Source organism: Sander vitreus, chromosome 9 (assembly GCF_031162955.1).
Source record: "Sander vitreus isolate 19-12246 chromosome 9, sanVit1, whole genome shotgun sequence".
NCBI lineage: Eukaryota > Metazoa > Chordata > Actinopteri > Perciformes > Percidae > Sander > Sander vitreus.
In genome coordinates, this window is record NC_135863.1 from 6,037,999 (window position 1) to 6,059,459 (window position 21,461).

Here is a 21,461-nt window from a genome sequence, read left to right on the forward strand (position 1 = left end):
GGAACGGGACAAACATGGACCTCAGATTGACACACACACACACACACACACACACACACACACACCCATAGTGCTGACCAAAGCCCAGCATGGACAGAAGGTTTGATATAGAGTTCATTCAACAGTGACTAATGAGAGTCACGACACACACAGACACACGCACAAACAATCTTAGACTAACCTATCCATTTTGAAGGCCAGCAGTTTAGCTTAACATCATTCAATTCCAAAGTACATCTAGGTTCTTTACGTTTGAGCAGGGAAAATATATAGCACCAAACAGAAATAGAGCTGGGCCAAGCCAAACCAAAAGAACATCAAACCATTTTCACATTTTGAATAATCGAGCACCTGCAGGATACAAAAAATAAAGTTTTTTAGTTTTTTTTACTTTTTAAATGAACAGAAAAAATTCATAATTTTTGGCATAAGTGAAAATAAATCTTTGAAAAGCTTGCTCCTTTGCGGAGGCTTCCAATGGTGTTACGGATTTGTGGAAATAAAGTGCCAAACATTTTAAATTTGTTTCAGTAGCTTCTCTGCTATTGTTATATATAGTTTAGTATGTTCAAAACAAGCCTTGCTTCACCAATACTTAGTTAATATGTTACTTGTGACAGAACTTTTCGGAAGATACTAAACATAAGAGCAGAGAAATGAATTACACTTCAGGAGTGGATAATTAGGGGTAGGGTTGTCTTCTTTGATTTTTTTTTCTTTGTCTACTCTACAGCCAATCAAATCTTTGCATAAAGTAGTGTTAGCATTCTATCGTGAGGCAGATCAGTTTTCCTACTAAAGTCTCCTCCTGCAGGTCTTCTCCTGCACTTTGTTAAACGAGCATCAAAACAAGTGCACTGCTAACCTCAGTTTGCAGGCAATATAGCCAATTAGCTGCTCAGCTGCAGCACATTTAACAGCATGTCGGGGTGGTCCTTACTCTTCAAAATCACTAACAACATGCTGTCTACCCATGACATGTAGACTACAGCAAGTTTATTAACATGGTCTCTTGTTTTCCTGGCAGAGGTCAGCCTACTAGCTACTGTCAATCAAACACAGACACTCCACTCATGTCAGCTGAAATGAAAAAAACTTTCTACTTTTTAATAGACACATTTATAAAACATGCTGACTGAAAAAGGGATGGCTAAATGTGATTTCAGTTGGACAGCTTTGAAGCCTCCATGCGGTAAATTTGGGATACTCAAAGATTGGAAATTTTGGACATTCTGGTTAAAGGTGCGCTCACCTTTGCTCACGCAGCGAGGGGCCGGAGGAGAGGGAAACGGGCCGGTGCGCTTGTGCGTCTCCGCCAGCGAGGATTACGCACACCGTTCCTGGGAATATTCCTCTCTAACGTGCGCTCACTGCCCAACAAACTGGAGGAATTACAACTGCTGTTGGTGAGAAACCGGGACTTTTCTTCATCTGCCTTTTTGTGCTTCACGGAGACATGGCTCTGTGGATTAATACCGGACTCTGCGCTGCAGCTGGCAGGCTTCCAGCTTTTCAGAGCGGACAGAGACACGGATCTCTCCGGCAAAACTAAAGGTGGAGGAATCTGTTTTTACATCAACAGCGGCTGGTGCAATGACGTGACAGTGATCCAGCAGCATTGATCTCCTGACCAGGAATATTTCATCATAAACTGTAAGCCTTTTTATTCACCCCGTGAGTTCCATTCAGTCATTGTGGTCGGTGTTTACATCTCACCACAAGCCAACGTGCAGGACGCACAGCGCATGCTCGCCGACCAGATACTGTGTGTGGAGCGGACCAACCTGGACTCCCTAGTTATTGTCCTTGGAGACTTTAGGAGTGGGGACAAAGACAGATTTAAAGAGTCGAAGTACAAGTTTAGCAAGGCGGTGAAGGAGGCTAAACGACGGTACTCTGAGAAGCTCCAACGGCAGTTTTCAGCTAACGACTCTGCGACTGTCTGGAAAGGACTTAGGCAGATCACCACCTATAAGCAGATCACCACCTATAAGCCTAAAACCCCCCACTCCTTCAATGACCGACACCTACTGTCGATTTGAAAAGACAAAAGGACAGTCCTGACACCATCCCCCACGACACCTACCTACAGCTACAGCCACTGTGCTTCACCTCCACCTCCCCCACCTCAGCAGGGTCCTGGGCCTCCCCACCAATGCCCTCCATAAAGGTCCCCCCCTCCACCCCCCCACCCACCTCAGTGACGACTCTCACCATCCATGAGAGGGACGTCAACAGACTCTTTATGAGACAGAACCCCAGGAAAGCCGCTGGACCGGATGCTGTCTCCCCATCCAGCCTGAAGCACTGCGCTGATCAGCTGTCTCCAGTGTTCACAGACATTTTCAACACCTCACTGGAGACATGCCACGTGCCAGCCTGCTTCAAGACCTCAACCATAATCCCTGTCCCCAAGAAGCCAAGGACCACAGGACTTAATGACTTCAGACCCGTCGCCTTGTGCTTTCACACCTCAAAGACATCACTGACCCCCTCCTGGACGCCCTGCAGTTTGCCTACAGAGCCAATAGGTCTGTAGACTATGCAGTCAACCTGGCCCTCCACTACATCCTCCGGCACCTGGACTCCGCAGGAACCTACGCCAGGATCCTGTTTGTGGACTTCAGCTCTGCCTTTAACACCATCATCCCCGCTCTGCTCCAGGAGAAACTCTCCCAGTGAGGCATGCCTGACTCCACCTGCAGGTAGATCACTGACTTCCTGTCTAACAGGAAGCAGCATGTGAAGCTGGGGAAACACGTCTCCGACTCACAGACCATCAGCACCGGATCGCCCCAGGGCTGTGTTCTTTCCCCCCTGCTCTTCTCCCTGTACACCAACAGCTGCACCTCCAGCCACCAGTCTGTCAAGCTTCTGAAGTTTGCGGACGACACCTCCCTCATCGGACTCATCTCTGATGGTGACGAGTCCGCCTACAGTTGGGAGGCTGACCACCTGGTGACCTGGTGCAAGCAAAACAATCTAGAGCTCAATGATCTAAAGACAGTGGAGATGGTTGTGGACTTCAGGAAGAACCCAGCCCCACCTGCCCCCATCACCCTCTGTGGCTCCACAACTGACACTGTGGAGTCTTTCTGCTTCCTGGGAACTACCATCTCCCAGGACCTCAAATGGGAGCTGAACATCAGCTCCCTCGTGAAGAAAGCACAACAGAGGATGTACTTCCTGCGGCAGCTGAAGAAATTCAACCTGCCAAAGACAATGACGGTGCACTTCTACACAGCCATCATTGAGTCCATCCTCACATCCTCCATCACCATCTGGTACGCTGCTAGCACTGCCAAGGACAAGGGCAGACTGCAGCGTGTCATTCGGTCTGCAGAGGTGATTGGCTGCAATCTGCCGCCGCTCCAGGACCTATACGCCACCAGGACTCTGAAGCGTGCTGGAAAGATTGTGGCCGACCCCTCCCACCCTGGACACAAATTCTTTGAGACACTCCCCTCTGGCAGGAGGCTGAGGTCCATCAGGACCAAAACCTCACGTCACATGAACAGCTTTTTCCCCTCCGCCACTAGCCTTATTAACAAGGCCCGGAAACCACCCTGACACATTGTTTATACCTATACTTATATTGTTTAATATTCCATCTAAAGAATGTGTGACGTGCACCAACAACACCAAAACAAATTCCTTGTATGTGTTAAAAAACATACTTGGCATTAAAACCCTTTCTGATTTCTGGTGAAGTATTCCTTTAAAATCTTAGGGCGCTGTCCATGGTGCTGATCCTACTTAACCCGGACACCAACAAAATCCTGTGAAATGCGCCGCTGTTCTTGCTGGTATTTCTGCCCAAGGAGTAACCAGGTACGACCAATCACCAGGCAAACAACATATGACCATAATCCAGCTGTGTGCACCCAACGTTCATAAGTCACTGCATGTGCACCCAACGTTTCTAAGTCACTGCACTTATGAACTCTCTACAGACCGCTTAGGTTTGAGAATCCCCGCTCGAGAGACAACGGTCTCTCTGCAGTGAATTTAAGCAGAGCTATAGCTAGAGCAAGAGCTTTCATGAACAGGTTGCAGCTATTTAATGAAGCAGAATATTAAATGTCACAGATTATAATTGAAAATCAAAGGAACTACTGTTTAATTGCTTGTTTAATTGCTTAAATGAGGGATTTCCTTGCTTGTTTGATCTAAGCACCTTTAGCGTGTGGTATTTCCTTCTTGTTGCAATATCAATTTACCCTACATCATGATAGAGAAAATAAACTTAATTGAGGATCTTTATTTAAACATTTGTCTTTTGAAATTAGAATGCATAATCCATATATCATGCTTGTACGACCTTTTGGAATTACATGCGTCAGTTTCAGCATGATGTATGATTATATCCCTACTTTATGCTGTTTCCATGAGATTTGAATACATTTGCATACGCTAGCTGCTGGAGAACTTCATTATGTCCTGACAGTGCCTTCCACATCTTAATGACTCTTACCCCTTTCTGGGAGTTTCACATCCATTTGCATCCATAGCCGGGCTGGGAAGACCAATCTCCATATGCATTTACCTCAACTCTAATTACTCTGCATTGTGTCTAGGTTATTTTCTGCCTTAAACTCCTCCACTAGACTGGGTAAACCCAGCCCTATCTGCCGGTGATTTGATTTCGCCCTGCAGCTCAGGCTGGAAACCTGTACGTTTATCTATCCTGCTTCCGTTATAATTTTGTGGTAACCAATAACAAACTGGCTTATCCACCTGGCGCGCTATTGGCGGGTTTAACACGATGACGATAGAGAAGCGACCAAGCAGCTTTTTGTTTACATTCAACATAGCGGCCACCGAAGCGAAGCAACCCGTTGATGCCACTGTCGCTGCTACGTCACCCGGATCGTTGGTCTGATTGGTTGAAGGACTATCCAATTGCGTACAGACTCATTTGAATGCCTGTTGATCACGCCTCTTGTGCAGTAGAAAATACAGAGCAGACTCCTGCTTGGTCTGGTGATAGCCAGACTACTCCTCCACTGCTTTCTTCCAAATGTTCTAGTTCTCCCCAGTAAAATAACGGTGCTGACACTTTGAGAGTACGTGCTCGTACTCACATTTTTTCAGTTGCCTCCTCCGATGCTCCAGATTCAAACTGTTGACTCAATTCATTTATCATAGAATACCTGCTGTCTTTTTCATGCTCTTCAAACTCTTCACTCTCATGGTCATTTAAGTACCAAACCTGATAAATCATCAACAAACTGTTTCATAAGTGTTTGAAGGCTTTATACATACACTTGACCAATTGACTGACTTCCCTCTTCTCCTCTCACTATTCTTCAGCACAGAGCCTTGTCCTGACCTGACGAAATAAAACCTGAATACTAGTGGGTCCACTTTTGAATCACGCCATTGTTTTAGATTAACCTTTAAACTTGTTACTCATCAACAACAGGCATCTCAAGATAAATAATCCATACAGTATATACAGGGAATGTGCAGGATATTCAAAATGTGATAGACTATGCTACCCAGAATTAAAATTAACACAATTAATAAGACATAAAACATAACATCTAATTATTGAACATATGTAGGTGTATTAAATAATTTGTATAGGGCTGAGAACTAAATTCATTTTATGAGTTAAAAATACATTTCCTCTGAGGTGTTTTTCAGGACCTGCAATCCTGTGTATTATACACCTTTAAGAACAGCTCTTTGACTGAATAATACATGGCTGATACCAAAAGGAGACCAGTGGACCTGATGTTGTGTAACTGTGTGTATTTGTCTCTGTGTTACACTCAGGCCCCCGACCATGACAGCATCCCATTAGCTGAGCCAGTCAGCAGTTATAACCTGGTTTCCTGGGTTACAGCCTTCCCAGTCACTCCCAGTAGACAAACCTCACCTCACTCTGTCGCTCAGTGTGTGTGTGTGTGTGTGTGTGTGTGTGTGTGTGTGTGTGTGTGTGTGTGTGTGAATTTCAGTATATAAAATCATGAGAAAATGTTCCCTTTAATTACTATTTAGCAGCTATTACTATTACTGAAGAGTAAACCATAACATAACATAATAAGAAGAGTTCCAATAACTAATAAAACACAATATCATACCTTGTGTATATCATTTTCATATCTTCTTTATCTGATAGCTGTTTCAAATCTAAAATGCCATTTATGTTGGCTTTATTAATTATTTTCTACACCCACAAAAAGTGCATTTTGTTTTTGTCTTTTAAACATAAAACACCTTTTATTAACTTTTGGGCATTCCTGCAGTAACTGTATGAGGCAGAAGAACCAGATTCCATTTATAATTTTGTATATGTGAATCTGTACATGAGATTAGAGTACTGGGTTTATCTGAGTACTCACCCTCAGGTCTGTACTGCGCTACTATGGTAACAGTCTGTCCTGCGTTCTTCAGAGCTGCTGCCGCCTGCTCATGTGTTGCACTGGACAAGTCCACACCGTTCACCTACACACACACGCACACATGCACGCACGCACACACACACACACACACACACACACACACACACACATTAGAGCCCATGCCTTGGATCAGAAAATAATAAATGTATAGCGAAATGACACCATTAAGAACACTGTACATCTTGGTGGGTCAATAACTCACAGGTGTCATGTGTATGTTTAAATGGGTATGTGTGCACTTTGTGAAGGCTTATTTAATGCATGAAATCATTCCATGTCAGACCTTTATCATAACACAGTGACAGTCATTGTGCAGTGATTATCAGTGCCTCTGCAGTCTGAGGAGTAAATCCTGTTTGAATCCTGTCTGAAGATAATTAAAGCAATATTTTACTTTAGTGGAACACAAAACACAGCGTTAACACACACATCCCCCATCAGCCAATAGTGGCGACTGGTAATGTGCAGAGAAAACAATTTCAGTTACGTGAAATGTCTCTTTAAATTCAGATAGGTGAAAATCACAACAAATTCAAAATATTCAGCTTCAGCGGAATGTTCCCAGTCACTCAGAGTCGTGACACCACATCAGTGATGTACAGAGAAAACAGAGTTTCTAGAGAAAAATAAACAGACAGGATGACTCCCTTGATAACCCTATATAACCCATACAGCAATAATGGTAGCAGTTTGAGTTATTAATCATAGCTATGGTCACAGTGCTTGTCTTATATATGTGTGTGTATTGTTTGTGGTAGGTTTTAGCTCATACCGACAGGATGCGGTCTCCCTTTTGTAGCTCCCCACAGAGATCAGCTGGACCTCCAGCGAGAATAAAGGAGATGAAGATTCCCTCTCCATCCTCCCCTCCAACAATGTTAAAACCGAGACCTGTGGACCCCCGCTGGAGCACCAGCCGCCTGGGTTCCCTGGAAGAAACATAAATTAAACACACACACTGCATTAGGGTAAAAGATGATGGTATCCAACGTTGTAGCACAAATTAGTTCATAATTAGTTTCTTTTTATCTGTTTTGTAGGCATTTTAGTGTAAGATGACATTTAATCAATCAGTTACGACTTAGAAAGCAACTGTTGTTGTTATTTTACTACTCAAAGTTTAGCTAATGTTTAGTTGTGACACCTGTTTAACCACAGTCTAAGAACCAGCGACAAGTGTATGGTAAGAGCAAGACATGATGAGGAATTATATAATTTAGTATTTTACACAACATGACTACAAATGAAAACGTTATTTAACAGTTACTGTAGTGTATACATTCTAATGGTTTCTGCATGTATAATATCTGTGATATAAGCCTGTTGTGTAGTGATAAATGGTCGGTCTCAGTGGGAGGAAAGGGAATTTAAAAATTAGGATCATTCACCATGATGACCAGCAGATGTCAGTATTGCACTGTCTCTGTTTTGCTGGAACGCCACAGTTTGTTACTCTGTCTTACACTTCTGAACTGGGTTTTACCGATAAATGGCTTACTTATTTAGCAAATCAGCATAACTTGAATATCTTTTGACAGTGGGAGTAAACAAGAGCAAATGCAGAAAATCCAAGTCAACACAAAGCAAAATATGCTAATAAATATTTAATACAGAACTGGAATCATGCCCATGTTATTGTGAAGAAACCACTGGACCATCATGTCATCCTCACTTAAAATATTGGATGAAAACAATCATGTAAGTGCAGAAGCAATTCGAGATCCAAGATCAGAGTATTTATAAATAATCCAATAAATAATCCATCCACTGTACATACAGTTTGTGAAATTTGGGTTTGACCACTCTTTAGCTTCGCTGACTGAAATGGTTCTAACCAGGGATGCACAGATCGGAAAACCACTGGATCACTATCCAGACTTAAACACAGTTTTTTGTCAATGTCATAACAATTATGTTTCAACTATTAGTTACATTCATTACGGTGGGCTGACGACTCCCTTTTTAATGTCACAGCAATCCTGGCCTCATGTTACCTTTCATAGAAATGGTCCCAATAACTTCCATGCAGTGTGGTAGAGGATACAGATAATACATTTTGGAAAATGAGAGCACTGGTAATTGGTTTTGACAGATACCCTGAGTTAAGGTACTGGCATCGGTATCATGAGGGAAAAGGTTGAATCAGTGCATCCCTCGTCCTACAGCACAAATTAATAAATGATCACATCTTTCACCTGATATCTCCTGCTTAGAGAAAACTCTAGCTCTTAAATCTGTGCACACTCAGTGGACACCTTTTAAAACCTCAAATATTGGATTTGCATGAGAAACTAATTATAGAGTGAAAGAGGAAGAGATGAAAGAGAGAATAAGGGAGAGCTACAAACACAGAGAAAAAAGGACAGACATCAAAATGACCATTCTGCAGTCGGTCTGTAGCTTATCACTTATCACTGATTGGCCCTGACGGTTATGACTAAAATAAGTCATATTCTGGTAACCACGGTGACGCTAGTTGAGTGACGAGGGCTGTGACAGGCTGTAATCCGTCCATTAAAATGGATTAAAGACAATAGAGTAGCACTGAGAGTGTATCTGCATGTGTGTACATATGTGACCTGAGTTTACATGCCAGACCAAATTCTCACTGCCATCTGCCTTTTCTGCCACACACACACACACACACACACACACACACGCCGCAGCAGCAGGAGCAGCAGAGCGAGCAGGCATGGACAGAGGTTACTCAGTGTATTTTGGGCTCTCTAGGGATGCTTCCCAATCTGTGGTCTCGCATTGCCAGACCTATTTCCACAGCGCTGAGAAGTACCCGATCTGGTGTCGTGGACCTCTTTGAGGCCCACTTAGGACCTCAGAGGGGGACATGGGGGAATCAATAAAGGACATGAGAAAGAATAACATGAACATCTTCTAAACAGCTTGATTAAAACATTTTTAGATAGTTGATATCTAATAATAATTCAGATATCTGCAAAATGTTATAGAAATACATCAATAGTGATGCATTTGGAATTATTTTTGGCTGACACACTTTGCAATAAGAAGTTTAGACATGCATGACATGTTTTAAACTAATGACGTGATACTGACCTAACTTCCTTACATATACATAGCTACTGCATGTAAATCTCTATTAGAGTTGAAAGTCCAGTAGTTAAAATGTTGCCTAAAATTATCAAATGCATTAACCATTGGGCAATCAAACAAAGTTCAATAGGGGACCAATTGCAATATATTGCTAACTTTTCACTGTAAGCCCATATTAGCCCAATTAATATAACATTTTCAAAAACATACTACATGTCATATTTTTATTTTATGTCTGCTTGTTCCACCATCTTTTTTGAAATAAAAAGTAATTGATATTTATATTGAGTGTAATATTCAAACCTGAGACATTTTCTAATGTAACATATTACAGTACGTCTTACAGAAACATTATAAATATGTAGATATGCAAAGCTTTTATACACATTAAGTCCCTATGCATATATGTATTAACCTTACATATTTGGTTATCTTTAGAAAACCCTCAATAGAATTAAAAAAATAATGAAATAATGAATATTTTTTTATTGAACTCACTGTTCAGGGGTTGGATTCTACAGAAAAAGTCTCTAGTAAAAATCAGAGAAACATCTTTGGTTTGCACTGTCCCATAAATGTGTAGGTGTTTGTGTGTGAGGTCCCACCTGTTAATGTCGTCGTCTCCGGTCATGGCCCTGGGCAATGGGGAGTATCTGGGCGTGGTCAATGGGGCGGGGCTTACAGACTGGCTGCCACTCATGTAGGGGCTTATATGGTTGTCTTGATGTGGGGAGTACGCTGGAGGAGCACACACAATTCCTATTTTACCATACTGTCATACATAAAACATAATTTCATTAATGTCTTCTTAAAAGTGTGTACTTTCATGTACTTTAAGTATGAAACATCCTCATCTGATTAAATATAGGGTTTCAATCAATGAACATAGGGTTTCAATCAATCACAGCTCATACTGTATCTTTAGTCAGTCAGTCAAAACTGTTGATGTACTATTTATATGCTCTATAAGATGACAACCAACCAAAAAATCTAGGGCAAAGTATATTAACCACTTCACTGAGAGTAATACATGTGTTTATATTAATGACTTCAGAGTTAGGGAATGTTGAAAAGCCCAAGTCTACACCTTTTCTCCTCACTGCTTTGTTGATGACTTACAACAATATTATTCTGACACAGTTTGGGGTGAGATTTCTGATGTATACATCTGATTCAACATCTGACTGAGCTGCTCCTCATCCACACTGGGGTCTTTACCATCAGCACTAACAACAGCACAGTCATTTGAAAGCAAAGAAAAAAAAAAAAAAAAAACACTCCTCTTTTACTTGCACAACTTCCCCTTTCCTGGTCTTACTTCTTTTTCTAGCACCTATAGCATAGTACAACTCATGAGACACACACACACACACACACACATATATATATCAATGTTTGTTAACGTCTATCAGCTACTGAACATGTTGCCTTAATTTATTGCTTGTAATGATGGTGGTCTGGGAATTCAAGCTTACTGTGCTGTTGTGGTAGTAAGAGTCTCTGCATAAAATCCTAATCCATAATAATAGATGTGTGCTTTCTTATAAACCCACCCATAGCAAAAATAACCACCAACAGCTTTGCTTCTTGCTGTTCTTTATAGTTCAACACCATCTGGCCATAAAATGCTTCAGCCTCTTGGCTGCAATGATGTGTGCTACATTCACTGGTGCACCAGTTCACTGCAAGTTGTGTCTGATGTTGTGAATAAGTTTACACAGTCTGGAAGATGCCAGATCCCTCGAACCCATGTTAGGAAATGAACCATTGTTACATTATGGGCAAGTCTTGTACTTACAGGTGTGTGTATACTTACAATTAGTGACGTCGGGTGGAGGGAAGTTGTCATTGATAAAAAGGGAGGTGTGTTTGGCCACGCGGAGGTAAACAACGTCAGAAGTGGACTTCAGGGCAGCCACTGCGTCCTCATGAGTCACCTCCTCCAAACAGGCGGCGTTCACCTGCAGACACATGAAGACACATTCTGTATTACCATCTACAGGCACATGTGCATAGACACACAGACAACATGCATACACCATTATGTCCATACCAGACTACAGCATAAACATACAGTGTGGTGCTATCATGCAGTTTTGTGGCTGCATAAAATATAATGCTTAAATATAACTTAATGGAGAAGAAGCTTTAATTATGTTGTATTTATTTTTACACAAAAAGGTCTGCTGCTGTGTCAAATCACCTTTAACAGGCTCGGATGTAGAGCAGAATAGTAACAATCTGATACAATCATGCTCTTGTCCACTGTCTGTCTCTATTACACCTAATGCAGTCTTTGAATAGAACATACCCAGTAGGTAATATGTAAGGATTTAATAATGAGGGGCAATGGAACACAAGCCTTGTTTTTGTACAGTTCTCAATTTAAAGTATGAACAAGCAGGAGTCATCCCACATTTGGTAATATTACTGTCGAATAATTACATTTCTGGTTTTATTAAGGGAAAATCATTTCGTATTTGGTGTTTCTAAGGAATACCTATGACATCTCAATTCAATAAAAGCAATTCATAGCATGCCATGCAGTATTTGGTGCTATTGGGAATGTCCATTACCTATATGGGGCTAATTTACCTGAAATACTATTCTAATCTAAAAAGTTGTTCATTCAAACCTCTTCTGTATTGCATTTCATTTGTGATTTTTCTCAGATTAAAAAAAGAAAATTGTGTAAATGTCTTATGACAGATGTCTACATACTATATGACAGATGTCTACATTCTAGACTCTATAACATTTACATGATAATAAGTGCAGAAGATACATAAGGTAACAAAGGGTAATAAAAAGGTGTTTCTTACAGCCACAAGTTTGTCCCCTATCTGTAGCCGTCCGTCTTTGTGTGCAGCCCCTCCCTCGATGACCTTAGTCACGTAGATACTGTTGTCGCCCGGGACATGTTGGTTTCCAACTCCACCTGCTATACTGAATCCTAAACCTGAGAGCAAACATCAACAGGTCATAGTTTTGTATGTAACTTCCTGGTTTCCTGAGGATGTTTCTAATGTTTGATATTTTGATTTGCTGCAGTGCTGCATTTTCTTACCCCTGGGCCCTTTTACTAGTTCTGACATAAAAGCTCCACTGTGGTGTCAGGTTACAGCCTGTTGCTACATAGTCATTACTAAGGACATAACAACGGCAACGTTTTGGAATATTGGATTGTATGAGTTCGACAATCGACTAGTGTGGACTTCACAGGAAATAAACAGAGGTATGGATTAATGCAACTTTTATGCCTTTCTTTCACATCTCCTGCAGTCAGATTCGCTGTGTTCCCTCGGAAGTAATCACTTCACATGGGTAGGCACTTGTAATGACATTTTGAACATGTTTAGAGGCTAAAAATACGTTTAAAACTTGCCCTGTTTAAGCCTGTTGGGTGCTAACTCTAGCAGGAGGATAACACGGTGTAGGCAGCACCAATTGTTTTCGTTTTTCTTGCTACTGACAGCACTCCAAATTTCCAAACAACAGAGCTACGTGTTGAAATCGACCGGAATTCTCCTTTAAGTTGCTCTATTATTCTTTTCTCTCACCTGCTCAATCATATTACTGTATCTTTGCTGTATCTTCCCAGCAGAAATCAGAAAATTGTGCCTCATCATACTTTCGGGCACCAGTTGATGTCTTTTTTTTCTTGTTGCTTTATCATGCAGGCAGTTAGTAGTAGGAGAGGAGAAGCATGTTAACATCCTCAAACAACATCAAAGCTGAAAGTCAGCACTTTTATCGCAAAGTCACTAGTCATGTTTCCATGTAATTGTTAAGCGAATTTTAAGCAAACTTTTAAAATGTTTAAAAAAAAGAAGAAAAAAAGAAAATGCGAATTAGAAGTGTTTCCATAAACTGGTTAAGAGCAAATAAACTAGACTACGCAAAGCGTAGTTTCATCACAAGTTGGGTGTTTGGTGTTTTAAGCCCCCAACGTTGTCTTCCAGGCAGCGCTGCATGGAAGGCACTAGGGTTATGATGAGGGTTAAGGTCGCAGCACTGCCTTGAAGTTGACGGTGGGGGCTTAAAACACCATTGAGCCACAAGTTGACATACGCATGGTTGTAGATTGCAAACCGGCTTGCTAAATCAAAGAGTTTAAAAGCTAAGTTCTTTGGCTAAATGGAGGGAGGTAGCATTGTACAAGTTGGCCACATGTGCAAAATACAGGGTTGTGGCAGAGACATTTGGTGTCAGTAATACAACCGTTCACCGTTGTGTGTACGCGGTGTGCAGAGCCAAACGATTCAAGCTGTTGAAACAATTCGTGAATTTACCCAACGTGGCTGAGGCCCAGGCAATAGCGCACGGCAACTCCACTACGCACCTTGTGTCACAAGTATACGGCGCACTGGATGGAAACCATATCCTGATCCTTCCCCCAGCCGATGGATACGGGGACTATAGTCATTTGAGTTACATGTTCACTACATCACAACTTATTCGCCAAAGCTGTTTCCATCTCACATTTCAATCTCAATCTCAAATTGCAAATTTGAGGAAGTTTTTTTCCGAATTTTGGCGTTTCCATCAATATTTTCTAATGCGATACTTCAAAATGTGCATAAAAACACATTGATGGAAACATGACTATTGTTTCATTTCAAACCCAATTTGCTGGATTTAAGCCAAATCCAGGTTTTTGATATTTACAGACTTTTTAAAGAATTTGTTTTTTTTGGGGCATTCCTGCCTTTATTGGATTGGAAAGCTGAGATATGAAAGGAGAGAGAGAGGGGGGAAGACATGCAGGAAAACCATCACAGGTTGGACTCGAATCCTGGACCTTCCAGGAATAAACCTCTGCACATGTGCGCCCGCTCTACCAACTAAGATAACCAGCCACAATTCTCTGTTTATCTTTGTAGTGTTTTCTCACCTTTGGGTCCTTTGACCAGCTTGATATCCAGGATTCTCTCAGTGACGCTCCTCCTGCGTCGAATACACAGTCGGACCAGACCTCCTGCCTCCTTCAGCGCCTCCACAGCCCCGCTGTGTGTCACGTCCCTGACGTCTGTCTCATTCACCCGGACTATACAGTCATTCACCCTGCACAGCAAAGTCACATACAGTAAGGAGGTCGTTTGACCTGCATAAGGAGTGAAAACTAAATCTGCTCATGCAGTCATATTGTGAGGATCTGGTGACAAAAAGCTGGTCCCAACAAGGTTAATCTTCTGAGGACGAAAGACGCACTGGCGTGTCCAAACAATGTTTGACAAAACTCCTACTCAAAAAGCAATATTACAAGATTTCATTACAGACACTTATTTACTATTTTAATCATATATAACCAAGCACCGAAACAATTTGTACAACACTTCATAAGTTAAGGTTTGTTTTCAAAAGAGATTTGAGGATTTTCAAAAAGCAAACAACGTTTTTAGCTTTTGAGCGCCAAAAGATCTCTTTACACATTGCTCTAGAAAAAATTGGGCACTACCATACGAAAAGCTGAGTTTGTTCTGAACATTTTGATAAGAAACACATGGGGGTCACTTATATGCAAATACCTTTAAAAGGTAAATTTAAGAAGAAATGTGAAAATGTCCTTAGACCTCAGAGGGTTAAACATTTCAATTCTTAAGTTTTGGTTCAGGTTAGAACAACAATGAGGTAATGGTGTGTGTACCTGAGTCGTCCATTTTGGGCGGCAGCCCCTCCAGGTATAATCTTGGTGATGAAGATAGAGGGGTCTTCTCCAATGTGAGGGTTATCAGTCCCCCCTGCGATACTGAACCCCAGACCTGAGTTACCCTACAAATGCACACAAACACAGAGAGTGTTTTAATGGGAAAAAGAAACACCATCTGAACATACATATTGGTACAGAAGCTTTGCTGATCAGAGATACAGTAAATGACAAAGTTACTGTTACTGTCCTGCCATGAAATCTTCATCTCTCCATCCAGACCTACTGATATTTTTACTGATGCTTTTAAGTAATAAATAAACAGTATAATAGAAACGTCACCTAGAAACCCCTCAGTAGTTTATATAAGAAGTAGATTACCACACTGGAATAATTCTTCCAGTTGCCAAAATTACCAAGAAGCATCTATTAAATACTGTACTTATCTAAATGGTAGGCTGCACGATTTGAGGAAAATATGCGATAACGTTGTAGAGTATCGCAATAATAATATTACTTGCGATAAATAAACAGAAATTAAAGTGTGATCAGTTCTACCTTTCTGCTGCTTTCAGCATTCTGCCAAAATACAGCAAATTGCTTATTGAATTTGAAAAACCCCAAAAAAAGTTAAGTAAGTCTAAGTGTCATTCCAGATATGTCGCAGCCTTTAGCTATGTGTTTATTATGCAAGTTGATATTGGGATAACGATTAAATAAAAAATAAATAAATATATATATATATATATATATATATGTATATATAGTGCAGCCCTACTAAATGGCATTGCAAATATCTCCCCAGTGTTACAAAACTAGTTTATCACCTCAACAAACAATATGTAAAGCTCTCTCCAGATATCCCTTATTACCAAATTACACAAAATAGATCGCCTCTATCAATTTAAGACATTACCTGAAGACACCCTTTACTTTGTGCATACTCTTTCATGGTTTGTCAGTGGGTTTAAAGCCAGTGTAATGTCTGCATCTGTGTTTGCGTGTATGTCCATATAGTGTCTTTAAAGCAGATCAGTCAAGCAGACAGAACCAGGTCATTGGAGAATAGAGCGAGTGAGAGTGAGAGAGAGAGAAAGAGAGAGAGAGAGCCTCGGGTGAGAGGAAGGGAAATATAATGAGAGAGAAGGAGGATCAGGAAAAGATAGTAGGGATGGATGTGGAAATAGAGTCAACAGAGCCGGACCGATGGTGGGACTGAGTAAAAGATAAGCAGAATGGTGAGATGAAGGAGAGGAGAAAGATAAATGAGAACTACAAACGTAATATAGCTGACACAGAGGCGATGAAGGTTTTATGACAATAACATTTCTGGTTTCATAAATGTATATTTTTATCTTCTTTTGGATTCAAATGATTTTATTTGATGTGTAACTAAAAAACAAGACTTTCTTTTTAAATCAGTGAACATAAGAAGATGAGAAAGTAACTTTTTTGACAGTGGGGGAAGAAGTACTGAGATCCTTTACTTAAGTAGAAGTAGAAATACTATAATACTATACTATCTAAAAATACCCCATTACAAGTAAAAGTCCTGAACTCAAAGTGCTACTTAAGTAAAAGTACACAAGTATTGTCAGCAAAATGCACTTAAAGTATTGAAAGTAAAAGTACTCATTATGTAGAATGGCTCTTTTCACTGTGTTATACTATTATAGAATATTAAATTATCCTGTTTTGATCACTAACAAATTCATGTACTGTAACAGCATTTTAATGTTATAGTTTGTCAATGTGGAGACAATTTTAGATACTTTATACTACTGCGTAGATTGTTAGTATAGTACTGTATAATATAAGCATATCTTTTTTTTATGTAAAACGTAACTAGTAACTATGTGTCAAATAAATGTAGTGGAGTAAAACGTACAATATTTCCTTTTGAAAAGTAGTGAAGTAGGAGTATAAAGTGTGTAGAATTATAAATATGTCAAAATGTTTGTACTTAAATGTTTTGTTTTGTTTCCTTAAAGCACTCCACTTGTCCCTTAACTTACAGTGGCACTCATACGTTTATGAACCCATGCTAAAGTTGAATAAAAAGAGGAATAAAAAAATAATCTTTTGGAAACTGATCTTAATGCCTCACTTAAAAAAATGAGGAAAAATCCAACCTTTAAGGACACCAATTTTCTTTGTGAATGAATAATGTATCGTAAATAAATAAATGTTTTTCCTTAAAATACAGGGGGCATAAGTAAGTACACCCCTATGTTAAATTCCCATAGAGGCAGGCAGATTATTATTTTAAAGGCCAGTTATTTAATGGATCCAGGATACTATGCATCCTGATAAAGTTCCCTTGGTCTTTGGAATTAAAATAGCCCCACATCATCACATACCCTTCACCATACCTAGAGATTGGCATGGGGTACTTTCCATAAAATCATCTCTCTATCATCTCTTTATCAGGATGCATAGTATCCAGGATACTATGCATCCTGATAAAGTTCCCTTGGCCTTTGGAATTAAAATAGCCCCACATCATCACATACCCTTCACCATACCTAGAGATTGGCATGGTTTTATTTCAGTTAGCCTAATAGCTGGATTGATTTACATTGAGAGATGATTTTATGGAAAGTACCCCATGCCAATCTTTATTCCAAAAGATGATTTTTGTTATTCCTCTTTTTAGTCAACTTTAGCATGGTTTCATAAACGTATGAGTGCCACTGTACTTCAATGCCATACTGCTCATGATTATATATACCTTTATTTTACTTCTAAAATGTTTGGCAGATTATAATGGTGTTAAAAAAAACTCAAAGAAAGTTTGCTGGATTTAGCCTCAACTCCACCGTTATTTACGTGTACTTACACTATTTGTACTGTACACTTTTAAATAGGAAGGAGAATCACATACAATCCAACCAGTGTCTTTATTTTGCAGCTTGCAGTAAATGAGGTCTATTAACAAGCTATTGTTCAATATTGATTGATAAAGAAAATGAACAAAGTAATTTCAGGCTTTGCAAGATGTTGCATTGGCTGATTGAAATATATTGGGTGACTTGATACATTTACCTTTACCTTTGGTCATAGTTGCCAAAAGGAGCTTGAGCTCTTGTTTTACTTATTATTATAATAATGTTATCTCAACTAAAATTTTTTGTTGACTCAGAACTTGAGTCAGAATTTTTAAAAGTATAAAATTGAGCGGGCTAAAAGATGTACATATCAGCTCACTCAAATCTATACAAATGACCTGTTTAGAAAATTGCTGTGCTAGCAACAGCTATCTTAACTTGTTCTAATCTCTCCAAAGAAACATTTTCAACAACTGACACCATCTCGGCCTTTGTTTGTTTTTGTCTCAGCACAGGTTACATTTTAAATAGACAGGCAGTCAACATGATTTCTGCTCTTGACCTTAATGATGATGTTTTTTGTGTGATTATGGATAAGGGTCAGTCCGAACAGATGGAGTTACAGTCCCTGGGGGGGGGGGAATAAGCGTACATGTCCAGTGGTGTGCTTTCATTGTGTGTAAAGCTTTACCCGCTCCAGCGTGATTTCCTCATACTCATAGTCTGCTTCTGTTCCATTGACCTGTCGGAAAGGAAGAGGAAGAAAAGGGAAGTGTGTCAATTAAGAGTAAATACTGAAAACTGTTTTCCCGTAATGGACGCTAAAAATGCTCATTAGGTTTTACAGTAAAGCTTTTAACATTCATAATTTATATGCTGTATTTTTCTCTGTCAGTTGCTATTCGCAGGTACATTGCCCTGTCATGTTGGATTAAACAAACATTCATGTTTATCACAGCTTTATCAAATGTGTCATTGTCTCTGCGCTACATGCATGTGCATTGAATATTCTGTGCCATCTATGAAAACCTATCAGCATTCAGATTATCTTTCTTTTACAAATCTAATGCAAAATGTGAGGGTATGATTCATATATCAAGTAATACAAACTGCAACAAATATTGGAATTACAGAAAAGTAAAATTAGACATTTGATTATTTATGATTGACGCATGAATCCCAGAGATTAAACTGGTAATGCGTACTTAACGATGATGTACCTCTGATGTCATATTTAAGAACATCCTTGCTGAAATACCAATGAGCCAATCACACTGCTCAGCCAGGACTGCCTGTACTATAAAACATATTAACATCTAGATTTCCTGACTGAATGAACAGCACACAGAATTAAATCCAATCAGAGCAGACTATTAAATATTCTGTGTTCTAGTCTGTTTATACTGGGAGATGAGTGTGTTGTTCCTGTTATAGCTGCTGCATTCACACACACACACACACACACACACACACACACACACACACACACACAGAGTGGCCGAGTGGCATCCCAATGTCCAATGTAATCTCCTTGGCTGTAATCTGTGTCCCTGTGCAGTCAGATTAGTTTAGATTTTGAATTTCTGTCGTTTCAAGCAGAGAGCATATTCAGACTGGATGGGCACCTCATTAAAGGCAACATGAATGTAATATAAACATAAAATATCAGATTATTCTGTAAAAATTTAGCACAGTAATAGCTTACTGCTATTCTTAAATGTGGAGGTTCCAATCCTTGTAATAAATTGTTTATATTTCCTGCTTATTTAAATATGACATGATGAAATTAACTGATTATCAAAGGTATAGCTTCTACTTCTTATAGGCACAGTAGGTCATATCAGCGACATATTAAAAGAAATCTACAGGAAAGAAATCATTTTCGCTCTCTTTGTGTGTTATATTCCAGACAATTCAGCAGGGAGTAATTCCAGAGGAATTACATAATAAATGTATCTAACAACAACAGACACTGATTCTCTGTGGCAGCTGGCTACCAGTGAAATGACATCCGGATCCATCTGATTCTGGACTGAGCTTTCTTTCTAAATCCAACGCTGCTATCACTATTGCACATCTTTATTAGGAAGACAAATTGAAATTACTGAAACATTTCTAGTAGAATCTCCAAAAAGTGCTGCAAGTCTTTACACAAGTAAAGACTTGATATGACATATCAAGACTTGATATGACATTTTATGGCTATTATCTTTTTTACTGAGAAAAAAGTTCTACAATTATTGTAGCTACTACTAGAATGTCCTATGGAAGCTTGATTAGAAATATAACCCTATAGATTTGATCAATTGAAATGAAAATAACAGTGGCAACAATGAAATTTAATAAATGCTTCTGCATCAAGCTCTTGCCTGGGCTTGTTACGTGCTTGAAGCTCTTCCTTAAAAATGTAACTACACATCAGAGTAATATAGAAAACACAAGACCTGTGATTGGCTGGTTTATTTTTCTCCCATATGCTTCCACTACACCGTAGTGTTTGTAAGTATTGACAACATGGAGCAGGTTAAACAAAAGGCAAAGTAATGTCTCCATTTAATAATGCTAGAAATAAAAATATTTCTGTGATTTGGCAGTGCTATTTCCAGTAAAAACCTTTTCCCAAAGGTCAGGTCAAATAAATCAATGAATTACAAAAACATTCTACATTATAACAACCAACCCTCGACAGAGAAGCGTAGGTCACCTTAAACAGTCATTTCCTGTAATGGGAATGGAGTGTGCTCAACTTGAAGTTGCTGGATAAGGAAATCTCCATGTTTCATGTTACAATCTCCATATGCACCTATTCTACGAACAGGAGACCAGCTCCAGCCACCAGCGCTCAAAATTCAATTGTCAATGGTCCAAAGACAACCACTGATATGTAATTTAATCTTTATCTTGAATGTGTGTGAGTTAACCTTATTTGCCTTTTCTTAAAGCTTCAGTGCGTAACGTTTTGATATTAATGAACATCCGTTACATTCAAGCCATTGCCAAATGAGTTGCTACAAAGCTAATTAAGACGATCAGCTCCACACAACTCTCTCTGTATTTCTCAGTATGACTATGTTCAGAAGATTGTGTCATCCGGCGACTTTCGCGCGCAGAAACTCAAGTCAAGATAATTACCTTTTCTGAAGAGTCCATCATGTTTTTTTTAATCCTCCGTGTCCTCCTTGGCTACTAGCAACTGTGTGGAGGAGAGGTGGGGGGCGGTGCGCGATCACGGAAGGCTTGTATCGTGTGGACGCACCGACAGTTTTGTTGTCATTACTTAGAATTCTTCATGGGGGCGGCAGAAACTACGCACTATAGCTTTAAGAAACTCATCATATCATATTAAATCCAGAATTGGCCACAGAGATGTTAAAGTATCAGCAGGGTGCAAAGTACACAGTTGGAATTGAAATTTCACTGACAATATATTTGAACCAGAACTCACATATGGCGGGGTGTCGACGCTGTCTGTGTTGACCACCACTGGAGGGGGGTTGGCCTGCAAGA

The 21,461-nt window shown here is 39.9% G+C and overlaps 1 protein-coding gene across 4 annotated transcripts in view; it reads right to left on the reverse strand.

The window, feature by feature from the left end:
- Positions 1 to 21,461, reverse strand: part of dlg1a (discs large MAGUK scaffold protein 1a) — a 123,576-nt gene that overhangs the window by 33,347 nt on the left and 68,768 nt on the right. For 3 of the 4 annotated variants that reach the window (XM_078258456.1, XM_078258455.1, XM_078258457.1), the window contains 9 exons: positions 21,400 to 21,453; positions 18,646 to 18,696; positions 15,127 to 15,251; positions 14,374 to 14,543; positions 12,302 to 12,438; positions 11,296 to 11,440; positions 10,085 to 10,217; positions 7,183 to 7,339; positions 6,351 to 6,453 (listed from right to left, as the gene is read on the reverse strand). In XM_078258456.1, the coding sequence (XP_078114582.1) occupies positions 6,351 to 6,453; positions 7,183 to 7,339; positions 10,085 to 10,217; positions 11,296 to 11,440; positions 12,302 to 12,438; positions 14,374 to 14,543; positions 15,127 to 15,251; positions 18,646 to 18,696; positions 21,400 to 21,453 (1,075 nt within the window). Of the gene's footprint in view, positions 1 to 4,474; positions 4,631 to 6,350; positions 6,454 to 7,182; positions 7,340 to 10,084; positions 10,218 to 11,295; positions 11,441 to 12,301; positions 12,439 to 14,373; positions 14,544 to 15,126; positions 15,252 to 18,645; positions 18,697 to 21,399; positions 21,454 to 21,461 lie in introns of those variants that run through there. The other variant, XM_078258458.1, reaches the window with a different exon arrangement.